Source organism: Bos indicus x Bos taurus, chromosome 7 (assembly GCF_003369695.1).
Source record: "Bos indicus x Bos taurus breed Angus x Brahman F1 hybrid chromosome 7, Bos_hybrid_MaternalHap_v2.0, whole genome shotgun sequence".
In the NCBI taxonomy this organism is placed as follows: Eukaryota; Metazoa; Chordata; class Mammalia; order Artiodactyla; family Bovidae; genus Bos; species Bos indicus x Bos taurus.
In genome coordinates, this window is record NC_040082.1 from 61,047,834 (window position 1) to 61,069,749 (window position 21,916).

Sequence of the window (21,916 nt, forward strand, 5' to 3'; positions counted from 1 at the left end):
TACTTTAGAGCCCACCTTTCCTCTAGATAAAGATGAAAAAATTAAAGGGTTAAAAAAATTAAGGCAGATATGCTTTTACTCCTGTTGCAAGTTCTGGATAGCTGAGACAGGTAAGATATACATTCAAAACAATTCATGACTACTAAAAGCATAATTTAATTCTATCACATAGAAAGAAAAGGATGGTTTAGTTAATAAAATTGGTGTTGCCACAAGTGGTTCCTACTCAGTAGGAAAAGTTACATTGTCCACCACACATGCCACTTATAAAAATATTCCAGATGGACTAAAGATCTAAAGGTAAAAAAATGAAACATTAGAAAGAAAATTTGAAGAATATTTATACAGGCTCAAGGTGGCAGGGGTGAGGGTGGGTGTCTTCTTCCCAAGCAATTAAACCCAGAAGCCATTAAGAAAGGTCTAACAGACCTGCTGATAGGAACATTTTATTTTTCTATGTGGCAAAGCAACCCTTAAACAAAGTTAAAAGCAAATGAGAGAAATGATACTCTTGACAGGTAAAGGGATTAATGTGCCAAATACAGAACTTGAACAGAATAAGAAAACTTCCATTTTTTGAAACAGGCAAAAACTTGGCATAAATAACTCATAAAAGAAATGTAAGAGACTAATAAACACAGAAAAAGATCAGTGGTCATAAAAATGCTAGATACTATTTTTCACTCATCAGATTACAAAAAATGACAAAGACTGATGACACCAGAGATGGCAAGGATGAAAAGAAACAAGCACTACCTGCATGTGGGTCAGAGTATGAAACGCTATAATCTCACAGGAAAATAAACTGGCATTACCTAATAAAATAAAAATACATACATGTACTCCTTAACCCAACAATTTCACTCCTGGATGGCTAACCTAGAAATAAAACCATGATTACATAAAGACATATGTACAAGGATACTAACTCCATTGTAAGTGCTAAAAAATTTAAAATACCTTGAATGTCCATCATAAAGGGAAATGATTGAATAAATCATTGTATATCCATTCTATAATGTAGTTATCTAAAATGATAAGTAAGGTCATGGGTACTGATGCCCATGGTCTAATGTTAAATGGAAAGAAAAAAAAGACACAGGTTACAGATATTGCACAGTATGATAGCATTTGCTTAAAAACAAACAAACAAAAAAAAAAACCCCACCTTTTGTGTAGACAGAGATGTTTTTGTATTTTTGTACCAGTATTAAGAAGACACACAAGGCTTCTTCAACAAGTGAAAGCTGCTAAAGGATGCAGATTGTTGACCTTCCTGTGTATACTCTTGGCATTTTGACATTCTGCAAAATGCAAGTTTTGCTTTTATTATCCCCCAAAAGAAAATCTATGTTTTTGTGTATCTGTGTATTTACCATGGCTACATATGTGAAGGTCCCAAGGTCTCTGTCACTTACACGGACCAATAACGATCCAGAACACAAAGAGGACACAGCGTTAGAAAGGCATAAAAATCCATAATACTAATTTTGCAACTAGACTTTTTTTCAAATATAACAAGCCTATTTTGAAATACAAATAAAGTTACTATTACATGGAAGAGGGAAAGGAAAAAAAGATGTTTAACTACTTAATTCAAAATCTCAGTAGTTATTTCTCAGCATAGCTTTGGTGAGGAAAATGCCCAGCTATCAAATTCTTTTCAACAAAACTCTTGATCAAGATCCTAACTTATGGCTTTAGTAATGCTTTCCAAAAAAAAAAGGTGGGGGGGTTCATTAATGAATCAGGACTACATTTTGAAAGACTTCTGGATCAAAATTATTTAGAAAGAGGATATTAATGGAGCCTAAAATTGCAAAGTGTTTGCAATCACTTCAAAAACTCATTCATTCAACCCTCAATTACTCATCCTTAACAGGGGGCGCCCTGCCATGCATTACTCAAAACCAGGCATGCCTGAAAACATCTTAAACATAACTGAATGAAAATCTGTCCAATCACAGGCCAGCTGCTTGCAAACTCCACCCTTGAGTACAGGAAGAACACTTCTGATTGGAAGACAGTTGTGTTTACTACGGTTGTGTGGTGCAAAATTGGAAAGGCACACATGCCAAAGGTCCAAAGGAAATCTCTTTAATGAAAAAGGAAAACAAACGGACAGTTCTGATTCTATATTAGTTGTTGTCATTAACTGAACCTCATCATCACAGCAGCAATTCTTGAGCAATTTTGCAAGCTAGTAAAATATTTTAAAGGCTGAGTTTTGTTGTCGCTTTTTTTTCTCATCTATGTTCCTTGATTATACATACGAGACAAGCATAAGCCTATTCTTAAAACCCCAAACTGCCTTTGCTTCTAAATGCATACATCTCCATCCAAGACCTCAACACAGTTGTAATACTTTGCTTTGAATCACTGAAACTTTTTACTTGGTTTGAGTAACCAGTGCCATGGGCCCAGTGGCACAATTCTTCAGTATTTAGCTTAGCAGGTGTCCAGCATCTCCGTGAGCTTCAAAAACCACTGCCCTTTGGGAGCTCAGCAAACAACAAAGTGAATGGGTAGCCATTTCAGGTGCAGAGCTCATTAGCAATTCATCTGATGGAGGAAACAACTAGAACCGAAAACTTCGACTGAAAGGCTAGGACAGACTAAGTTTTTAGGTCAAAATATGGATTTAATAGTGGATCTCAACCTAAGTTTTGCATTCAAGGTGGTAAATTACTGGATCTAGGAGGGACACCTCTCCCCCAGTCTTAACCTAAAAAGCAGTCTTCTAAAGAAATAGCAAAGGAATTTAACTCCAAATCTCCTTGCTTAATCATCCTCTTCACCTTATTACATTCCTGATATCTCTTTAAAAATTCGCCCCACTAAAGCCTCATAAATGTCCAAGCAGCCTTTTTCTTAAAGCCAAAGCCAGCCGTAAGCAAAACCCAGAAGACTTCTATATGGGGCGGGGCGGGGAGTCTGAAACCACTGATCGGTAGGTAGAAAAATGAGTATCAGAAACCTGCAATGTTAACATCAAATCTTACAAAATGAATTCCCGTTTACAGCGAAAAAAATATCTGCAAAAGCAAGTTCATCAAGAAAATTTTCCTTCTGCCTGCGGATCTATCACAATCTAAAAGAATCCCCCTATTTTTCACAGCCTTATCTCAACACAGAACCTAGGGCCGCTATCAGAATGAGGAACTAAAGAGGCTTGCCAAAGTTCAAAGACAACATTTTGTAGCTACATTAACAAAAATAACGCATCACGGACACGAATGCTAGTTAAGTTCTATTACTGAACAACTTTAATCACAAAATACACCAAGACAAGTATTCAAAAGTGGCCATGCCCCAACACAAAGTTTCAAAACAAAACCTCTCCCAAGGTTTGGGGGAGTTGCCCAGCTAGGAGATAAAAAGCACCACCCAACAGCCCCATTTGGCTGCTAAGACAGATCTCAAACTTATCAAAAGCAGCCACTACGGCAGCTCCTGTCACCCAGAAGCGCAAAGACAGAGGAGTCTGAAGAGAGCTGGCCTTTCTGGAGACAGCCAGGCCGAGTCTGGCTCAGACGAGGAGGAAGTAACTGCCAGATAAAAAAGCTTTGAGCAGCTTCAACTGCAGCCTCTCGATCTCCCACAAGTGCCCACATTCCCGCCCCATTCGGGGCTCGGGGAAGAAGGGAACAGGGCGCAGGTCTCCCACGAGAGGCTGGAGACTACAGGTCCGCTTCTTCCAGGGGGCAGCGGCACACGGGCAGAACTCTAAGGGGCCCCGGAACCCAGGGTGCTAGAGCCTGCTCCTTATGAGTGTTGGGGGGGGGGGGGGGCGCTGAGAAAGGGGTCGCTCAGGAGGCGGGGCCTGCCGGGTGGAGGCAGCATTTCCTAGCGCCCTGGCTGCCCCCCCGGGGTAAACCGGGGCGCGCACCCCGACGCGGAAGCCATGCTGGCCAGAGCTCGGGGTGCTGAGGAGCCGGCGGGGGGCGCTGAGGAGATCTGGGGGCGCGGAACTGGGTCACCTCCACCCCACCGCCCCCTCACAAAGGCCCCCGGGGAGGCCGCCCGCAGGCCGTGCAACCCCGGCCTCGAGTGCCCGCCTCGGCCGCCACTCACCGCTAGGTCCTGGGGCACCGCCCCGCTCATGGCCCGCACCGTGCCGGCCCGCCAGGCCCGAGTGCGCAGCGCAGGCCCCGGATCTCCGCCCGCCGCCGCCGCCGCCGCCGCGGGGACCGAGGCCGAGGACGAGCCCGCGGTGTCCGCGAACAGAAGCAGCAGCCGCTTGCCCACCGGGGAGGCTGCCGCGTCCGCCATCGCCAGGGCCGGCCGGACCCGTGCTCCCGCCCGCCGCCTCCCACCACCTCCGCCGCCGATCTCCCGATCCGCCCGCAAGGCCTCCCTCCGCACCACCCGCGGCCGCGGCTCCCCCCCACCCCCCCCCAACAGCCACCACCAACCACCGGCGCCGCGCAGCGCCCCCCGTGGCCGGGAGCGGAGCCGCAGCCCGGGCCCCGCACAGCGCCCCCCGCGCTTCGGAGCGGGCCGGCAGCTCCGGGCCCCTCGCAGCGCTCCGCCCCAACCTCCCCGGGGCCTGCAGTGCCCCCTGCGGCAGGGAGGGGAATTGCAATTTCGGCCGGGGTGGGGAAGTGGGCGGGTCCTTCAGTTTCCCTTGGCACCATCCTGGTGCCATATTGCCCTTAGGGGGCCCCTTAATCTGAGGTTTTAGCTTACCCTCCTTGTATACCAAAGACTTTAACTGGGGTGGGTGGCTGAGGGGCAAGTTACCTAGAGAATTGATATTCTGAGATAAGAAGTTAGTGCCCCAGTACCTGACTGATTTCCAAGCCTGAAAATAGGCACTACCCTCCTGTCCTTATCTTTTAGGAAACTTCCCATTGGTCCATGGGACACAATATCTTTCTTCTCACTTGTCCATAACATGGTACCATTTCATTATATATTACCAATACTTCATAGGTCCCTTTCCAATTGACCAACGTTTTATACCCATTGTATATGATAATGCCACTCTATATTGGCTGAAGGCCAACGTGCTTCCAACATCTCAATAGTCTGACATATCCTAGTGGAGCTTCTTCCTGCTTCCAAATCAGCCAATGTTATTAAGTCCAGGTGTTTCTCAATTCAACTTTTAAGGGAACTGGAAAGAGACCAAAGTACATCTTACCATGGAAATAAGTGGAGCTGGGGACAAAGAAAACCCCATCACTCCTATCTGAATTCATAGGCATGGAAGACTGATACTCCTGTCAGAAAAGTGGCTGTAGAGAAGGGGAGATAGTGAGATATCTTTTGCCTAGATTTTTGTTTACACTGGGCAATGAGAAATCTCAGTCATTAACATTGGTCACGTTAGAGACTAGCACAAGTTCCATAATCTTATGGATGCAGAGTATACATGGAAGTAGATACAAACCAGGAAAAGATGGTATTAATCCATGATTACTACCCTAAAAGTACCCATTTCTTTCACTGATCTGACGCACAGACAATTAAGAGCAGTAGCATTCTTTCCAGACTTATGTGCCTACCTAGAAATCTGTCCATAATCTTCTTTACCTTTGACCTACTTGCCTTGTAGCAAAGGTTGGGGGCCAGAGGGAAGTACCAGTTATTGGCTTCAGTCAAAGTACAACATCCAGTGAAGCCATTCTAGAACTAACCTTATGGAGCACCAAGGAAACATTTATTTGGATTTTTTCCTCTCCCTATTCCCTATAGTGTCCATCTTCCATAGCCAATCTGAGGCCTGATTCAGTTTTTCTTGGTTTTTCTGGGCCGAGACACCTCTTAAAACACACTCCTCACAAATTGTAATTGGTAAGAGACAAAGAGATGAATCCATACATGACCTAGCTGCCTTGTAGATTTTCCATTAAAATTCACTGCTGGGATTTTCTCTCATGGGGAGCTCTTATTACTGTCCCACTGTCCAAAGCTAGCTTCTCACAGCACCAGACACAAGTGGTGTCTTTGTGCCTAAGCTCAGGAATGGGAAAGCAAAGACAAAAAATAAATAATTAATTCACAAATATGGCAACACTTTCATAAGCCAGTAAGTTTTCAAAGAATAAAACAAAACCCTCATAAAGTTTATATTCTTTCTTATGCTTCAGCAATGGAAAATGAAATCACACTAGCCTTCAGAGAAAATAAACAGTAGAAAAACCCAACAAAAAAACTGACCAGAAAGGAAAAAAAGCAGAGGGAAGTAAGTTTGTTCAGGCCTTAACCCTGCTCAAACAGTAGGCGAAACATAACAGCAGTTTTATACAAAGAACGAACCTGTGATTCTGAGATTCTTTAACCACATGCTATAGCCCTACCCCCTTCAAAGCCCTTCTTACTTTGTTTCCAGGATAGGTGACAACTCCCACTCTTTTCAGGGTGTTTTTTCATCCCCTCAAAGTTCCTCCTCCAGGTAGTCAAGCCAATCCTGTCTTCTTGCACACTTCATTGGTATTCAGTGATGAGTGTCACCAATTTGAAGCAGAAAACTGGGTCGGAGGCTAAGCAACTTGACTCTTCTTGCTGCCTGGCAAGTCATTGCTACAACTGGTAAAGAAAGGCTATGCCTTAGGGACAAGAGGCTCCTGCCTAGCTCTCTAAGCAACTACACTTCACCCACACACATTGGAAGAATGCTAACGGAGGGAGAAGAAAGGGTGGAATAGAAAGGTCTAGAGAGAGAGAGTGAGCCACACAGCTTCTTTCAGCAAATGAACATTCCAAATTGAAGCATTAGGGAAAATACCACCTTCTAGAGCAAAAAAGCAGCTCTGCTGCTAGGGTAGTTTTCCAAAACCAGTATTTTCAGGATGGTGAAATTGCTGAGGTCTTTGGACTCTGAATTTTGACAACTTTATCTCCAGCTCTCCACAACAAAATGTATGAAAACTCTGAAAAGACACTCCTGGACAAGGTCCGTATTATGCCTTCTCCATACTTCCCAAAGCCTACAAACCATTCTAGACAAGTTTCTAATTGCACCATCTAGCATTTCTCAGGGAGGAAGAATGGATTAATACTTGACTTCACCCTGCTGGAAGTGAGAGTGACAGGAGGTAAGAAGAGATGGCTATAAGTACCAGGGAAACAGGAGACCAAATCAGACTGCCAGAAATAACTGAGGTCTTAACAGAAGCTGGGTCACAGGATATAACTACTGTGGCTGCAAAGGGCCCAGGGACCAAATACTGTCCTCGAGGGGCAAAAGTTCAGCCATGTCATAGAAAAAGCAGCTGGAAGAGTTGCGTGGCCTTCTCCCCACTTCCTCCTTGCCTTTCTTTGTGAAGAAAGGAAGACAACACTGTAGTACACAAGGTTGCTTGGGAAAATGGATTATTCTAATAAAACTTTATTTTTTCAAACACAGCCACAGAGGCAGGACCTCATGTTTAACACACACAGACTTATGGATTTTTTTTAATATAAAACAAAGTTTACGAAAAAATTTTTCCACTTTTTGTATTTGTAATCCCATTAGCACAGGGACTTTGGCAGCAGGTGGGAGTGAAGGGCAGCTGGAGCTGCCAGTGGGCAGTCACCGGGCACAGGAGGAGAGCACCAGCCTGGGAGTGGCTTCACTCACACACGCAGGAATACTCACCTACTGATCAGCCACACCACACACACAACACAGATGCAGATGTCTACCCAGGGTCAACCACTGCAGAGGTGTGTTCCACTCTGGGTAAGCCCAATATGTGAAAATCCAAATTGTCAAAACAGCTAAAGTAGAGGGAGGTTGCTTGCTTTACAAAAGAAGCAATCACAGGCTGCTTTTAAATGGTCAGCAGTCCAAATGCTTTGAAAAATAGCATTTGGTTTATACAGATCTACCATGTAAAGCAAAATAAACCACTTCTCGAAAAGGCTTGTCCAAGGGCCACAGGTACTTAGATTAGGAAGCAAAACAATAGTTCCAGCTAGTTTAACTTTCCAGATCTTAAAGTAATGGAATTCAAATATGGCATCTATAGACCTTCTCCCTTAGGGATGGTGCCCTAGGGTTTTGAGGAAGCCAGGGTGGAGGCAGAAATTATTGCCCTCACTTCTTCAGCTTTGGGCCTGCAGAGAACCCCCTGACATTACCAGTGGCCTATTGTAAGCTGGCACAATCTGCAGCAGAGAGCCCAGGCATGAGGATGGCCCAGGAGGAAAAGAAGCTGGCACCAGGGAAATTATGGCCTAAAGAGCGAGAACAGAAAGGGGAGGGATAAAACCAAGGAGGGGCAACTCCTGGGCTCACAGTTTCCTTGGATTCTCCAGAGAACCTCTCTCAGGCCCCTACAGACCTGGTAGCTCACTAGTAACTCGTGCAAACTAGCAGGTGAAGGGAAGGAGTCCTGGAGGGGTAGAACCTCTAAAGGCAGGAGGCTGAAGAAGACATAGCCATCTCCTCGGGAGTGGAGGCAAGGATGCTAGGGCCTCACTGATGCTCCTATCCAGCATGTGGGAGACCCAGAAAACCATAAGTTCAAATCCATAAGGAAGAAAACACATAGGTCCTCTTTCCTAACATGAGCAACTGGTTCCTACAAAACCCTGGGAAAATGCCCTTCTTCCAATAAACAGGAAGGGCAGGTCTAATTTGGTCCTGCAGGGTCTAAGCAAAGCTGGACAAAGCCTCAAAAGCCATTATGGCAGCAGCTTCAGTATGCATCTCCCCTGGAGCCAGCCCTATAGAGCTTCTGAAATCCTTAAACCCATCAGTGTGGCCACTGAGACCTGTTGCTGAGCCCAAGTTGTGGGTGTGAAACAATAAAAGAAATTCAATCCAGCAACAACAAACTCCCAGCTGCTTCTCACAGTCTGCTTTACACATCCTCAGCCAATCCCTCAGTGAGCCTCAACCTCCCTGAGGTCTCTAAGGGCCAATTAGAGGCAAATAAACATTTCCTGGCAGGAGTGGAAGATGAGCAAACTAGTAAATGCTGACATCCCCTTCCTCTTTCTCAACCAACTCAGAAAAAATGGCTAGGCCTGGATCTTATAACAAGTTTCTCTACAGTCTGCTTCAAAAGGGCAGTGCTGGGGTGCACTCACCTATGCCTGCTGGGGACTGAACACTACTTCTGCTGCAGGTCAGCCTCCATACAGGGGCTTCCTTCCTTCTTCTTGACCCTCAAAGGGCAGAAAGTAAGAGGGAAAAGAGGTCCCATCAGTAGGAAGGGAAAGAAAGAGATGGAGCCCTTCAGCCCTGCCTTAATTGCCCACATGTGCTTGCATCTACTTAGTGAGTGAGATAGGCAACTTGTATCCAGCCTTGGCAATCTGATAAGAAAAAAAAAGCCAGCTCAGAATCAATATGCAGCACCCTCTCCAGCCAATACTAGATCTATCTAGGGGAGGTATGGGCCTGAGGAAAAGACCATTAGTTGAGGACCCCCAAATAGAATCCTTTGCAGAGCCACTGTTGCTAACAGATTACAAGCTTGCTTCCAGAGCTCCTTAGAACCCCGACTCCTAAAACAAGCCTGCTGTCCCGTGAAAACCTAAGATCCTGGGAGTACTGCGGTGCTCTGCTGTTAGGTTTCAACTGCCTTCCTTCCCTAAAGCTACCCAAACACACCTTTCCTCGAGCACTCTCATGCACTCACACACTCTCACACAATTTCTCCAAGGAGGCTGAATGAACCCCCCACCCTGGCCAAATTCTAAGACACAAGTGCCCTTTGAAGCAAAGGGGCTAGTGAAATTCCCCGAGCTGGGGTCGGCAGACCCCTTCCGTCCCTGCCCATTGCTTTCTCGGTGGCAGGGATACTCACACTCAGGGCCGCCATGGGAAGGGTCTGCTCTGGGGCTGTCCCTCCCGCCACCAGCTCCGTTTATCTTGTCCCGGCCAGTCTCTCGGCATAGTCGAGCTTCCTGGAGCGAGAAGATTTCCGGCTGCCCTGAGTCGGAGCCCTCCATTCACCCCCATTCCCAGGCTGGGCCCCCAGCCTTGGGACCTCGACACTTGTTAGTAGCCATAAGAGAGTCAGTCTGTGTGGCCCCAGGAAGTAGCCTCTCAGTTTTAGTTCTCCTCAATCAGATTCAAGTCCAGGTCCCCAAAGTCCTGCTGGCACAGTGTCCGCTTGCTTAGCGCCTGCCGCCCCCACCGCACGGCCCCCTCCTCTTCCTCTTCGCTTTCACTCAGCACCTGGGAGGAACCCCCAATGGGGCTGCAGGAAGCAGAGAGGGGTGGGGGGCTGCAGGCCATGAACCACGGTGGAGAGATACTGCTGCCTTCCCGGGCTGTTTCTTGGAGACAGAGACCTCCTGAGTATGGTTTCTGTCAAACAAAACAAACAAACAAACAAAATTAAGGCAAAGAGAGATGTTAACTTCCCAGAGAACCCTGCCCAAGCTGTATTTCAAAGTACCCCTCTTGGTTACCCTTGAAAGCAGGAGTCCTATGCGTTAGGGTGAGGTCATGAACTCCCAGATAAAATTTTGAAAATTCAGTGTACATGCATATTTTTTTGAGGAAAAGAGCCCATAGTTTCTATCAGATTCAAGATTAGAAGCCTGTTTATAAACTTCATGTGTGTAGGAGTACTGATTGACAGCTTGTTTCACTCCTATATTGCCAGTGCCTAGTCGGAGTCTGTTACGTAGTAGGTATTCAATAACATTTGTTGACTGCTTGAACGAATGACTATGAATAAGTGAGTAAGTCCTCAAAGCGGTTTATGACCCAGTGGTCCCAAAGAAGAATATGAAAAGAGTGGGCAAGTGCCTACAACAACTGTACTCATACTGGGAAGACAAAAAACATTTGTTGAGTGAATGAATGATGCAGCAGCCTATTTTGCTTAAGCCCTCCCAGGCCCACGTGAAGCAGTGAAGGGCAAGGGACAAAACCAGCCTTGCATGAGAAGGGGCAGGGCACTGATGGGGCTTTTCTGAGCCATGCATAAAGAGGGAAGATGCCTCCGGTAGGACAATCTGGGATCTCTGTTGGAAGGTTTAACATGGGTCCACTGAGTTTCTCTGCAACTCCCAGAACTGAAGAATTTCACAGGACTTTCAATGCTAAAACCAGGATAATCCTGGGCAAATTGAGATGGTAGACCACCCTTAGCCAAGGCTCAGGCAGACAGGAGTGCCAAGAGAGGCCATGTCAGGAGGGCCCGGAGCTAAAGGACACCTTACAAGTGAAAATCGAACAGTCTTCGCTACTCCCATCCCAGCTTCCCTGGTCTTGCCAGTCCCACCTGATTCATCTTGTCAAAGTCCAAGGAAGGCCGCAGCCGCCGAGGGTCCTCCTCATGGCGCCGCTTGACCCCAGCTTTGCGGGCATCAAGATCACAAGGCTGTGAGCGGCTTCGGGGAAGATTGCGCAGGCCTCGAGGTCGCCAGGGCAGCTCTGGGGAGGATGCAGGGGAGCTCCGGGCAGAGGGCAAGAAGCGGCTTGCCTGTGGGCCCAGGCTGGGTGACAGGGAGAAGCGGCGCTGGGGTGGGCAAGGTGACAGGGACTCAGCATCACTCTCCCAGGAGCCACTTTGTGGGGAGGCGGCAGAGGGATGAGAGGAATCTTGAGCTAGGGCTAGGCTGAAGAAAGGGGGGCTGTAGGGTCTGTGGGCTGGGGCACATTGAGAAGAGGCACTGGGAGCTTGGAGGAACCTGAGGCTGGAGACCCGCTTTGGGGGGCTCTGGTGAGGCACCTGTGGCCCACCCCCTCCACCACTGCCCCGGTGCTTGATGGGAGTCCACAGCTTGGAGGGGGCGGGCCGCCACACTGGCTGCCAGCGAGACAGGTCCACGGGCACTGAGAGTGAGCGGCAGTGCCTCTTAGATGGAGGGGCAGGGGGCACAGGAAGCTTTTCTGGGTCTGGGGGCTCAGGGCTTAGGACTTGGGAGAGGGACTGCTCCTGTGGGGAACTTCCTGGGCTGGGTGGTCTGAGGTGCAGGCTCAAGCCTGAGGGGTGGTAGCTGAGGTTGAGGCTATCCTGGAACTCGGCACAGGAACAGTGGGGCAGGCCCCTCCAGGAAGCACCTTCTGGAAGGCATTCATAATAAAGATAGAATTAATGATAGCTAATATATTTTCAAAAGCTTATTATGTGCTACAAAACATAGTGAGCACTTTATGTGAGGTTTCCCCTCAACTTCATGAGTTAGGTACTATCACTACCCCCATTTCACAGATGAGAGAAGTTCCATAACTTGCCAACAGTTATACAGGAATCAAATGACCAAAGCAAGGTTCAGAACCAGATCTGTCCGATGCTAAAGCTAGGTCTTTTACCCAGCAGACTATAGTGCCTCCGTTATGAGGAACCACCTGAAACTAAAAATGTAGAATCATAAGCTGCCTGCGAATCCCTGTCAAAGGTAGAATGAGTCAAGAGAAGCAAAGGTGTGTGTGCCATGCTCACCTTTCACTCCACTCCACCGAGCTCTTTGCTCCCCCAACCCCCAAGCCCTGAGTTGCGGAAACCTGGCCTACACTCTCCGTCCTTAGCCTTTACCTTTCCTATGTGTCAAAGCATCAAGCAGGTAAGAGATCACTTGTATTCCTAGTGAAGGCAAGGGTGGGGAGGGTACAGTGGGAAAAGCCTTTGATGGTGCTTGTGTTCCTCTGGGTCTGGCCACCCACAAGGAAACACTCAACATACGTACATGGTAAGATCTTCTAGCCTTATTATGATTAGTTTAAAAAGAAAGTTCCAAATATACAGAATGCAACCTTTTGTGTTCAAAGAGTGGGAATAAAAAAAATTTTAATTTATATTTGCTTCTATTTGTAAAAAAACAAAAACAAAAACTCTGGTTGAATAGACAAGAAACTAATAACAGGAATTACTTTTAGGGAGGTGATAGAAGCTAGGTAGATAGAAAAGGAAGGGGGACTTTTTTCAGATTAACACTTTTCCTATTTAAAAAAATTTGAAATGTGACTGTATTCCCTACTCAAAAAATTAGATTACAAAAGTTCCTACAAGGCTAGAATAAGAGCAAGGTAAACAGATAACTCCCATACTGGTGCAATAAAATGGAGACAAGCACCAATCTCAGAAGCTGACCCTGGTAAGAAAATTGTGGAGGCAGGCTAGTTAGACCTGGTTATGGAAAACCAATAAAAGAAACATGTGGATGGAGGCATGGCATACACACAAATGTACACATAATGTCTTACCAGACACAAGCTGGAAAGGGTTCCCACAGTTGGAGATGTCTGCATGATCAGGCAAAGGCTAAGAGACACAGAATATCCATCATGATTCAAGATCAGGACAGAGTTCCAGGAAGCCCTTTCAGCTCCCCTCTGCAATTCATGGGCTATAGGGATATTAGGGACATCTAAGTGTTCTCTTATCCTCTCAAAGTTAGTAAAATAATTCACATCTTCCAGTATCTCAAACCTTTCTCCACCCAAATTTTAGTGGCCCTTCTCTTAACAGTAAAAAAAATCCCTGCCCTCTTCCTTTTGGGCTGGGTTTTGAGCCTTTAGTGGGCACATCTAGTACAAGTACGATAATTCATACAACACAGGACAAGGCTGAAGTAGTAACAACAAATAGCCTAAGAAAGGGCGAGGGGGTCTTAGAGAAGTGGGAAGACTGTCTTTTACCAGACTGATGCTGAAGCGTGTGCATTTCAGCTCATCCAGAGTCTGCTTCTGTAGCTGCTCAGTGATCAGGGTTATCATGATTCTCCCCGGGATTTGACTTGCACACTTTGGAGCAAATGATGGATGTCTTCCCTGTTGTTCTTCCAGACCTCACTCGTGAGCTGTCTTCTGCCACTGCAGCACCATTCTAGCACCATTGGGACTTCCCTCTCCAGTCATGCCTGCTGAGTCTGCCAATTACAGATGGATCAGCCCCAAGTGATATTAGAGATGTACCTACTCCAGAGATGGAAAATGCAAGGCACACATACCCCAGCATCCCTATGTCAGGCCTCTGGCACACATCATTAACTGATCACAGCTCTTTCCGGCTAAGCCTAAACATAGCCTCAGAAACAGTCTCAACTTGGCACTCCGGATAACCAGTATAATAAAATGGAGTTAGCAAGCAAGTTGAAACCTATTTGCCACTCCTAACCTGGTTCGTGCTCTGCTCTGCCTACCCAAAATACCAGCACCACGAGCTCAGACGAGAGAAATGCCTACATTGTTATCTCCATCCTGATTAGTCCAATATTTTATCTTCCAGTCAAAAGCAAGAAGAGGTAGCCTCTTCCTAAACTACAGAAATAGTAACAGTGCACTGGTTATAGGAATGACTTTCTACTTCAAACCAGAGTAAACAAGGTATTATATTCTCCTTTATCCTCAACAGCTGATATTATTGTTCTCCAACAGATACTGTACATATTCTCTTATAAGAAGACAAGAAAATGCTACCAGGGTAATTCCATTCACATTTCAACTCTACAGATGTTAAAAACAACAACTCTAACTTCATTCAACTAAGTTTTTAGCCTGATTTGACTCAAAGACCATGAATACAATTAATCAAGACTCTTTCTCATGGTCAATTACAGTAGAAGCAAACTAATTCTATCAGAGAACAGGCTTCAAGCCCACACAATTGCCTGAGGGACCTCAATCAACGGAGGAGGGAAGTTAATCTAACATTTCCATACTGTTCTGCCTATTCCCAGAAATGACCAGCAGGCAGACAGCAATCAGACAGTGTAAGTAGCATTTGCTAGCAAAGAGAACTAACTATCAAGAAATCAAATCTGGATCCGATTTGCTGTCATGGTCTTGGCAAATCATCAAACTTTTCTTTCCCTCAGTTTACCCATATGAAAAATGGGCAGAATAATCTTAATCTGTCACAGGGATAATATAATAATGCAAAATATCAAACATAAGAAGTATACCACTTGGCCTGAACAAATCAGAAGTCCACACAGACTGCTGTTTCTCACCCTTCCTATTTGTTGCTCTATAAAGCCTCAGGGTGCTACAAGTGATAATATTAAGATGAAGAAAGCAATTGGGTTGGTTTATTTGGCTGGATATCAACCTCCCTCACTCACATGCCAAGAAAAGCCCAAAAGGCTTGACCTTGAGGGCAGATAACTTTCAACCCTGGCCAAAAAAAAGGGGGGGGGGGGGCGGCGGCGGGAATCCTCTCTACTCGATTTCCACCTCAGAGGGAGGCAGACCACAAAGAGAAGCAAAGAAACACACTTCGATGTACTTGGAGTTTAAGCAAAAAGGAGGCAGGAGAAGTCAACCACCACTATAGTTAAATAATATTTTCATGCATAATTATTATTACCACCCTGAAGTTCCAGTTTCCTGAGCACTCCCTTCAGCCGCTTCCCCCATTCTTGTAGGAGAAGCTAAAGCTTGTATCACTTCTGCTCTTGGTTTCTTAACTCTGCCCTCAAAGACCAACCAGAGAGAAAACCTAAGGCAGGCTTTTACCCTCAGAGACCCCAGGCCTCAGGCTGACCAGCCATGAGAAGCAGGGAATAAAGCAAACTCTTTCAAGGCTTTCATGAGGCATTTGGCCAAATAGCAAACTTCCAGCCCTCTCTGGGATCAAGAGAGTGATTTTGTGTTTTTCTGCATTTTAATTGTTGGGATGTGGCCACACACGGCAGTAATTAGAACAATGCAACTACCACCACGCAACTGATACTTTCAGTCTGAGTTTCCTAAAACAGGCCAGGCTGAGAGGGGGAACAGAACGGAAGCCATAAGGAATCAAACCAGGACACAAAAGAAGGCAAACCAGCTCCGCGAGGGGCCTCCTCTTTCTCAGGCAGGCAGAGAAAAAAGTGTAAGAAGCCCTCTCTTGCCGCCTTCCTTCCCCTTCCATTTTGTGCATCTGAGGGGCACAGACAGCCCTGAACGTTCACTAAACAAGTTAAAACTTCTCAGCTTAACAGCTGGCATGGGGCTAAGCCCAACACAGAGCAGCAGGCCGCTAGGCCCTCCCTCAAACCCCACCAGGCCCAACTCTCAATCCAGGCTTTCTCTGCACCATCACCTGTCCCTCAAATAAAGGTTGGACCCCCACCCCACTGGGTGGCGGTAACCCCTGACATAAGGGTTTCAGGGATGCTGAGGTTGTGCTGGAACCTGGATAACCTAGGATCAAGTCAGGCCAAGGAAGAAAAGAGTCAAAAACCCCTGGAGACCTTCCCCCTAGGTCCCAGTCCCACAGCTCTGGGGGAGACTGAAGAAAAACATGAGGCAGGGAGGCACACGAACAGGTATGTGGGGATCTGACTGCTTTTTCTCCATATGGCACTGGTGGGCATAGGGGTGACAAGTGGGAGCACCCCTCCCCCCACCCCAGTGAAGAAGCAAAAGGCTAGGCCCCCCTCTCCAATCTTAAACCTCTCCATCGGTTGCTCTGCCTGTCCCCGCGGGGTGGGGCATGGGGCGTCCGCTAGCCCCTCGGGGTGGGGGGGAGGGCGCCAGGGCACGCTCAGGGGGGCTGTCGCTCGCCTGTTCCCAATCAGCTCCCATCATCTGGCCGCGGGGAAGCGAACTCAGGACACAGGGGACGGGAGGGTCTGGGACTTAACACTCCGCCACCCCCTCCCCCACCGGGTCCCGTGCTCTCCCCGCGGAGGCGGCCAGCAAGGCCCTGCCTCGCGGGCGGACGGGCTGGGGGAGGGGAAAGAGGGAAGGAGGGAGGGACGGTCTAGGTGCCCGCCCCGAGGCCCCAGCGCCACCTGCCCTCCGCCACCTACCGCGGCTCCTCCAGTTCCCAGGGCCGCGGCCGGAGCAGCTCTGAGCGCTCGGTTCGCCCCACGGTGCCCTTAAAAGGCGCCGGCGTGAACCAACGGGCCCCTGAGGAGAGTGGAGAGATCGCTCGGGTTGGGAGAACCCCCCTGAACCGTCCGTGGAGGCTCGAGCCCCGCGTCGTTTTTCTCGCAAAGTCTTTCTTGGCTAGCGCCGTCGGAAAGAGGCCGGGCTCTTTGATTTAGCGATGAGGGTGATTTCCTCCCTAGGAAGTCACCCCCTGCAAAATATTGCCGAAGGTGGACTGGGCCAGTCGAACGCAAATCTCGAAACCCGCGGGGGAGGCCGTGTTGGTCGAAGGTAAACAAAGTCATTGCCCCCGCCCTCTGTTACTACATCTGTCCACGTACGCCCCCCAACTCGATTTCGGCAGCATAACGGAATTAGCCAGGGTTCCTCTCACCTGTTTTCCTGCCCCCACTCTCTACGGCCTCCGCTCTGAAGGAATTCCCCTTCCCCCAGCAGAGGACCCGTCCATGTCGTGAAGGCTTCTGGGAGGCGTAGTCCAAGCGCCGATTAGGGCCTGCTCTGAGTCCCAGGAGCCCCTCTTCCAGCTGCCGGATCGGCTCGAACCTTATAAACCCAGGACCTGTAACGGTTGCGGGCCGTTTCCACTTGTTTGTGTAGCTAGCTGTCACTCAAAATACTGTAAATCCGACGAGGGCCCAGGGCTGTTCACTCCTTCTCCTCTCTCTATGCCCCCACCCCCCAGCAGGATGAGGTAATGGGATTGTGATTATGACATCATAGGCGGTTCAGTTGCTTGCGTGGGGGAGGGGGGAGAAGGGAAAGTACGGTGGTTACAGCTGGACCACTTTCTTTAAACCTTTCTGGGATGGAGGAAACAGGTCGCTGGGGGAAAAGATATTGATAGCGCTATATTTCCTCTTCAGGAAGAAGAAACCACCTTTTATTAAATCTCCATCGCTACCACTACCTTCTACTCAGCCAAAGTTTAAGTCCTTTTTCAAGAGACTGAATGTAGCAGTTGGTAGGTGAAGAGGTTGTGGAACGGCTAGGTGGTTTCTGGCTCTTAAGTAAATTTGAGTATCAGCTATCAAAGAAGGTTTAGACAGAGGGTAAAACATGGGAAAAGGAGAGGTTTTAAACAATGCCTTCGTGTTATGATCTCTTTGTGGGACAGAGTTTTAGATTTTTAATAAGTTGAAAAGTAGAAGTACTGCAAGTAATCTTCACTATTACATTCAGCAAGAAGTCCCCTGAAAGACACGGTTTCCCTAAATATTTTATGCACCACTGAAGTCTGGGACAGATAAGTAATTGTGACCAGCTCAAAGGTAGAGGCAATGGTGGGAATCTTCCTCAGAAAGACAGGGAAGGCAGGAGTGACCAAATCTGCAAACTGAAAAAGAAGAGTAAAGGGAAAGTGAGGTACTTATCAAGAAAATACGTGGAGCAGGGGGGTGTGATGGGAGATACACTGCACATTTGTTTGCCCTGCACATTTCCCCTTGGCAAAAGAAGGGGCAGGGACCATGAAGTGTAGAGGAAACGGTTTCCAGTAATTGCTGCTATGGAGCGCTTATGTGCCAGGCACCGTGCTGCATACTTTAAATATGTATTCTCATTTTTGTTTACAATCATCAAATGAGAGAAAATTTCCTTGTTTGACAGATGAAACAGCAAGAGAGGTTAAGTAGCTACCCATGTGGTGGACAATGGTCATATTAAAAAGCTGTCTGAGACTCTAAAGCCCTTGGTCTTCACCAGTAGGTAAATCTCCCTTTTTATTTAATAATAAAATATCATGCTTACTAAAGATAAGTGATTGAGTATAAGAAGTTAGCATTGGCACATTTGCAAAACATTGAAAGAAACTGAAACACTTAAAACAACCAAACCCTGCAAGTCAGATTTCAGGTCTTGATTCAAAGGAAAATGACACCCATTTCATCAAGTATAAAACAGTGTCCCCAGTGCAGCCCAGCCTCTTCCCCATTTCTAACTACAACTAGATCTCTTTATGCCACTTTTGGTTCAAGGTTTTCTGTTTTTTTTTTTTTTACTCACGTTCTGCATATTTTCCCCCCTGCTGTTCCATTTTCCTTCTTTTGTTCTTGGGCTACTACCTTGAACCCTATCATAATTGTGACCTCCTGGGCTAGACCCCATCTCTGACCCTGCTCCAGTGGGTTTCAGCAGAGGATACTACCTGGGCTCCCTCCTAGTCTTCATCCTGATTCTCTGAGGGTTCCAGGGCCTGGAGCCAGTCATCCAAAGGGGTGGAATCCATTGGCTCTAAGGGATTGTCCATTCCGCACCTAGGAAGGCAGCAGAGTCAGAGAAATGTGCACTTCAGTCAGGCTCTCCCTTTTCAGCCAGTGAAAGTGAAACCTCTGCAAAGTGGGGAGAGATAAGGCTTAGTCCACCACTCAAGGAAGGAACAAGGAATAGTGCACACACCCCTCAGCCTGCAGAGGCTGGCTGGGAGGGTCCCAGGAATGTAGGGCTCTTCTCCACTTCCTGATCTGGGCATCCCAGGAGCGACGGCTGTACCTCCTGTTCTTGTTTGGTGTTTGAGGGTGAAGTCCTGGCTGTCGCTGTGCCCTGGCAATGACAAATGTGTCAGACTAAGGTCAAGGCCAAGGGGCACAGCTTATTGCTTATTATGGTGAATTTTCCAGGCAAGAGTACTGGAGTGGTTGCCATTGCCTTCTCCATTATGGTAAATTAGGAGACTCATTAGGGATTTTCTGAGAATGAGGTAAGATCAATGTCCTTAATTCAAAGAAAATGTTTAAATTAGATTAAACATCAAACTTCCCAACTGTCTAATATTCTTTCTTCTGGGTAAGCTAAATTAGATATTCCAAGTCCCTCATTAGTCAAGATAGATACAGAAGAAAGTATTTGACATCTCTTTAAAACATATTCTACCTTTTCATTCATTAATTTGTATATATGCTTGTAAGCTTACATGTAATTAGGCAGGTATGTTGTAATTAACAGTCAGATGGAGGCATGGGCCTTCCCAGGTGGCACTAGTAGTAAAGAACCCTTCTGCCAATGCAGGAGATGTAAGAAATGCAGGTTCAATCCCTGGGTCAGGAAGATCCCCTGGAGGAGGGCATGGCAACCCACTCCAATATTCATGTTTGGAGAATCCCACGGACAGAGGGAATCCCCTGGGGCTGGGGTCCATAGCGTCCTAGTTACCCATGACCCGGTATTCATGGCCAATCTTGTTTCATCTATATTCACCACCACTCCCACGGGATTATTTAAAAAGCAAATCCCCAGCTGAAGTAACTTATCATACACGCACATGGAGGCATGAGGTGAAAATGGAAGAAAAAAAATTTACTAGCAAACACGAATAGAGCTTTGAGAAGTCTTATAGGCCAAGTATAACTTGTTCCTTTTGAAAAAAAAATCTTGGAAATGTATTTGGGGGACTAGATTACAGGATAATTTAGTAATGTTGCAACTTTGTGGGAGCATTCAGATTTTAGTATCTTTCCATCACCTGACATTGAACAAAAACCATGTGGTTGACACTCTTTGTGACTACCCACAACTGCACTCACTTGGGGACCTGCTGCAGAAAGCACTGGTAACCAGGTGTGCTCTTGCCATAATCTATCTGCTTTTGCCGCCGCTGTAGAACAGTTGCATCTGTCTCTAGCTCCCACCTATAAAGATGTAGACAGTGGTCCCATGAAGTGTTATGATAGTCATCAAAGCAGAAACCAGCTCTTCCTACATTCCCTTAATCTCCAGCCTGATTGTCAAACTTACCTGGCATGGCAGGGCTCTGTACTGACTCCCACACTCATCATCTCCATCTTGGAGGATAAAGACTCTTCACACACCTTCTTTCTGGGGAAGCAAATTCTACAGATGAAAAGGGTATTAGGATAACACCCAGCTAACTATACTATACCTCTCAGCCACTACACTACCAAGATCCTGGCACCAGATAAAGGTTGTATTCCTAACTCACTGTCTCTCAAAGATAAAGGTTGCATTTCTAATTTGTTTCTCAAAGTGTGGTCTGTAAGCCATTTCTATGGGTAGCTTATGGGTGCCTTGATAATTCCTCAGCCCCACTCTAGACCTATTGAATTATCATTTTGGTAAGTTATCTTTTAAAGAGCTTCCAAGGTTATTTTAAACATTTTTTATTATGGAAAATTTCAAATATGCAAAGATAATAGCATAATTCTCTGCTACTCAAAGTCTGATCCCCAGACTAGCTGCATTAGCATCAGCTGAGAACTTGTTAGAAGTGTAGAATCTTGGTAACCAGATCAACTGAACCAGAGTATGCATTTTAGCAAGATCCACAGGTGATTAGTATAAAGACTAAACTTTGATATTACTGGATATCATGGACCTCCTAGTTACCCGTGACCCAGTACTCATGGCCAATCTTCTTTCATCTATACTCACTACCACTCCCACAGGATTATTTAAAAGCAAATCCCCAACATTAATAATAAATTCTTAATACCGTCTAGACAGAGGATGAGAGAGATGGTTGGATAGCATCACTGACTCAAGGAACATGAGTTTGAGCAAACTGCAGAAGATGGTGAAGGACCAGGGAAGCCTGGCGTGCTGCAGTTCATGGAGTCCCAAAGAGTCAGACACAACTGAACGACTTAACAATAATAACCACCTAGTCAATGTTCAAATACCCATAAACAACCAAAGTTTAGGATCCTTTGGACTCTGATAAGGATTATGCCATGAGATGATTCTACTGCCAGTGCTACTCATCATAAATACACACACCTGTCTTGCCGCAACATCTGCCACACTGGCTGCTAATGTTCCACCTATAGGGGAAGGCTAGCAAAAATAAGGAAAGGTCCACGTAACGGCACGAGAAAGAAGCAAGGGAAAAAAAACACAATCCATTTAAAACACCCTCCCACATAAATGAATTCCTCCAGGTATTATCCTAGGGAGTGGTGGTCGCTGCTGCTGCTGCTAAGTGGTCGTCGCTAGCAAAGTGCAATTTAAATGTCCCGGGGTTGAAGGGGCTGAGGGGGCCGAAGGAAAGGAGAGCTCAGAAAGGGTGTGGTGATTGGCCAGAGGAAGAGCCAATGAGGCGCCAAGCTCCCTATGGGGCGGGGCTTAGCTAGGGGCTGGCCCCAAACTGGTGGTCTAATCGGAAGCCTGCTGGCCTGTGGGGCGGGGCAAACCTCCTTCCGAACAGCTCACGCCCCCGGGGATGTAGGAGGCAAACGATTGGCTCAG

At 46.8% G+C, this 21,916-nt stretch overlaps 4 protein-coding genes across 9 annotated transcripts in view; 1 reads left to right on the forward strand and 3 right to left on the reverse strand.

Annotated features, from left to right (window-relative positions):
• KDM3B (lysine demethylase 3B) overlaps positions 1–4,302 on the reverse strand; it is a 57,591-nt gene extending 53,289 nt beyond the window's left edge. For all 4 annotated transcript variants that reach the window (XM_027546365.1, XM_027546364.1, XM_027546363.1 and 1 more), the window contains exon 1: positions 4,075–4,302. In XM_027546365.1, coding sequence (XP_027402166.1) covers positions 4,075–4,272 — 198 coding nt within the window. In that variant the 5' untranslated portion in view covers positions 4,273–4,302. The remainder of the gene's footprint in view (positions 1–4,074) is intronic.
• A 3,001-nt stretch (positions 4,303–7,303) lies between these two features.
• FAM53C (family with sequence similarity 53 member C) lies at positions 7,304–17,181 on the reverse strand. 2 transcript variants are annotated; one of them, XM_027546378.1, is made up of 5 exons: positions 17,094–17,181; positions 13,541–13,770; positions 13,106–13,163; positions 11,181–11,965; positions 7,304–10,255 (listed from the first exon to the last, which is right to left on the reverse strand). In XM_027546378.1, the coding sequence occupies exons 2-5, from the start codon at positions 13,616–13,618 to the stop codon at positions 9,998–10,000; spliced, it is 1,179 nt and encodes a 392-aa protein (XP_027402179.1). In that variant the 5' UTR covers positions 13,619–13,770; positions 17,094–17,181; the 3' UTR covers positions 7,304–9,997. The 2 variants fall into 2 exon arrangements, with proteins under 2 accessions (XP_027402179.1, XP_027402178.1); XM_027546377.1 differs by lacking the exon at positions 17,094–17,181 and adding an exon at positions 16,639–16,865.
• Positions 16,897–21,916, forward strand: part of CDC25C (cell division cycle 25C) — a 35,746-nt gene continuing 30,726 nt past the window's right edge. Inside the window, exon 1 of one of the 2 annotated variants that reach the window (XM_027546375.1) lies at positions 16,897–16,990. The gene's annotated coding sequence lies outside the window, so the exon portion shown is untranslated. The remainder of the gene's footprint in view (positions 16,991–21,916) is intronic. The other variant, XM_027546373.1, reaches the window with a different exon arrangement.
• LOC113895316 (oocyte-specific histone RNA stem-loop-binding protein 2-like) lies at positions 17,094–21,717 on the reverse strand. The gene is made up of 6 exons (XM_027546379.1): positions 21,449–21,717; positions 20,450–20,530; positions 20,239–20,343; positions 19,115–19,258; positions 18,864–18,972; positions 17,094–18,053 (listed from the first exon to the last, which is right to left on the reverse strand). Exons 1-5 carry the CDS (start codon positions 21,463–21,465, stop codon positions 18,876–18,878), a joined length of 444 nt encoding a protein of 147 aa, XP_027402180.1. The 5' UTR covers positions 21,466–21,717; the 3' UTR covers positions 17,094–18,053; positions 18,864–18,875.

Bases quoted from the DNA above. Each gene is read 5' to 3' on its own strand.
- FAM53C (XM_027546378.1), bottom strand. From the start codon at position 13,618: ATGATAACCCTGATCACTGAGCAGCTACAGAAGCAGACTCTGGATGAG. The intron at 13,164-13,540 runs GTAAAAGACAGT...TGTGTCTCTTAG, and splicing joins CACGCTTCAGCATCAGTCTG to CCTTTGCCTGATCATGCAGA. The intron at 11,966-13,105 runs GTAAGACATTAT...AATGCCTTCCAG, and splicing joins CCCTTTCCAGCTTGTGTCTG to AAGGTGCTTCCTGGAGGGGC.
- LOC113895316 (XM_027546379.1), bottom strand. The intron at 19,259-20,238 runs GTGAGTGCAGTT...TGTCATTGCCAG, and splicing joins TTTCTGCAGCAGGTCCCCAA to GGCACAGCGACAGCCAGGAC. The intron at 18,973-19,114 runs GTGTGTGCACTA...CTGCCTTCCTAG, and splicing joins CAGCCTCTGCAGGCTGAGGG to GTGCGGAATGGACAATCCCT.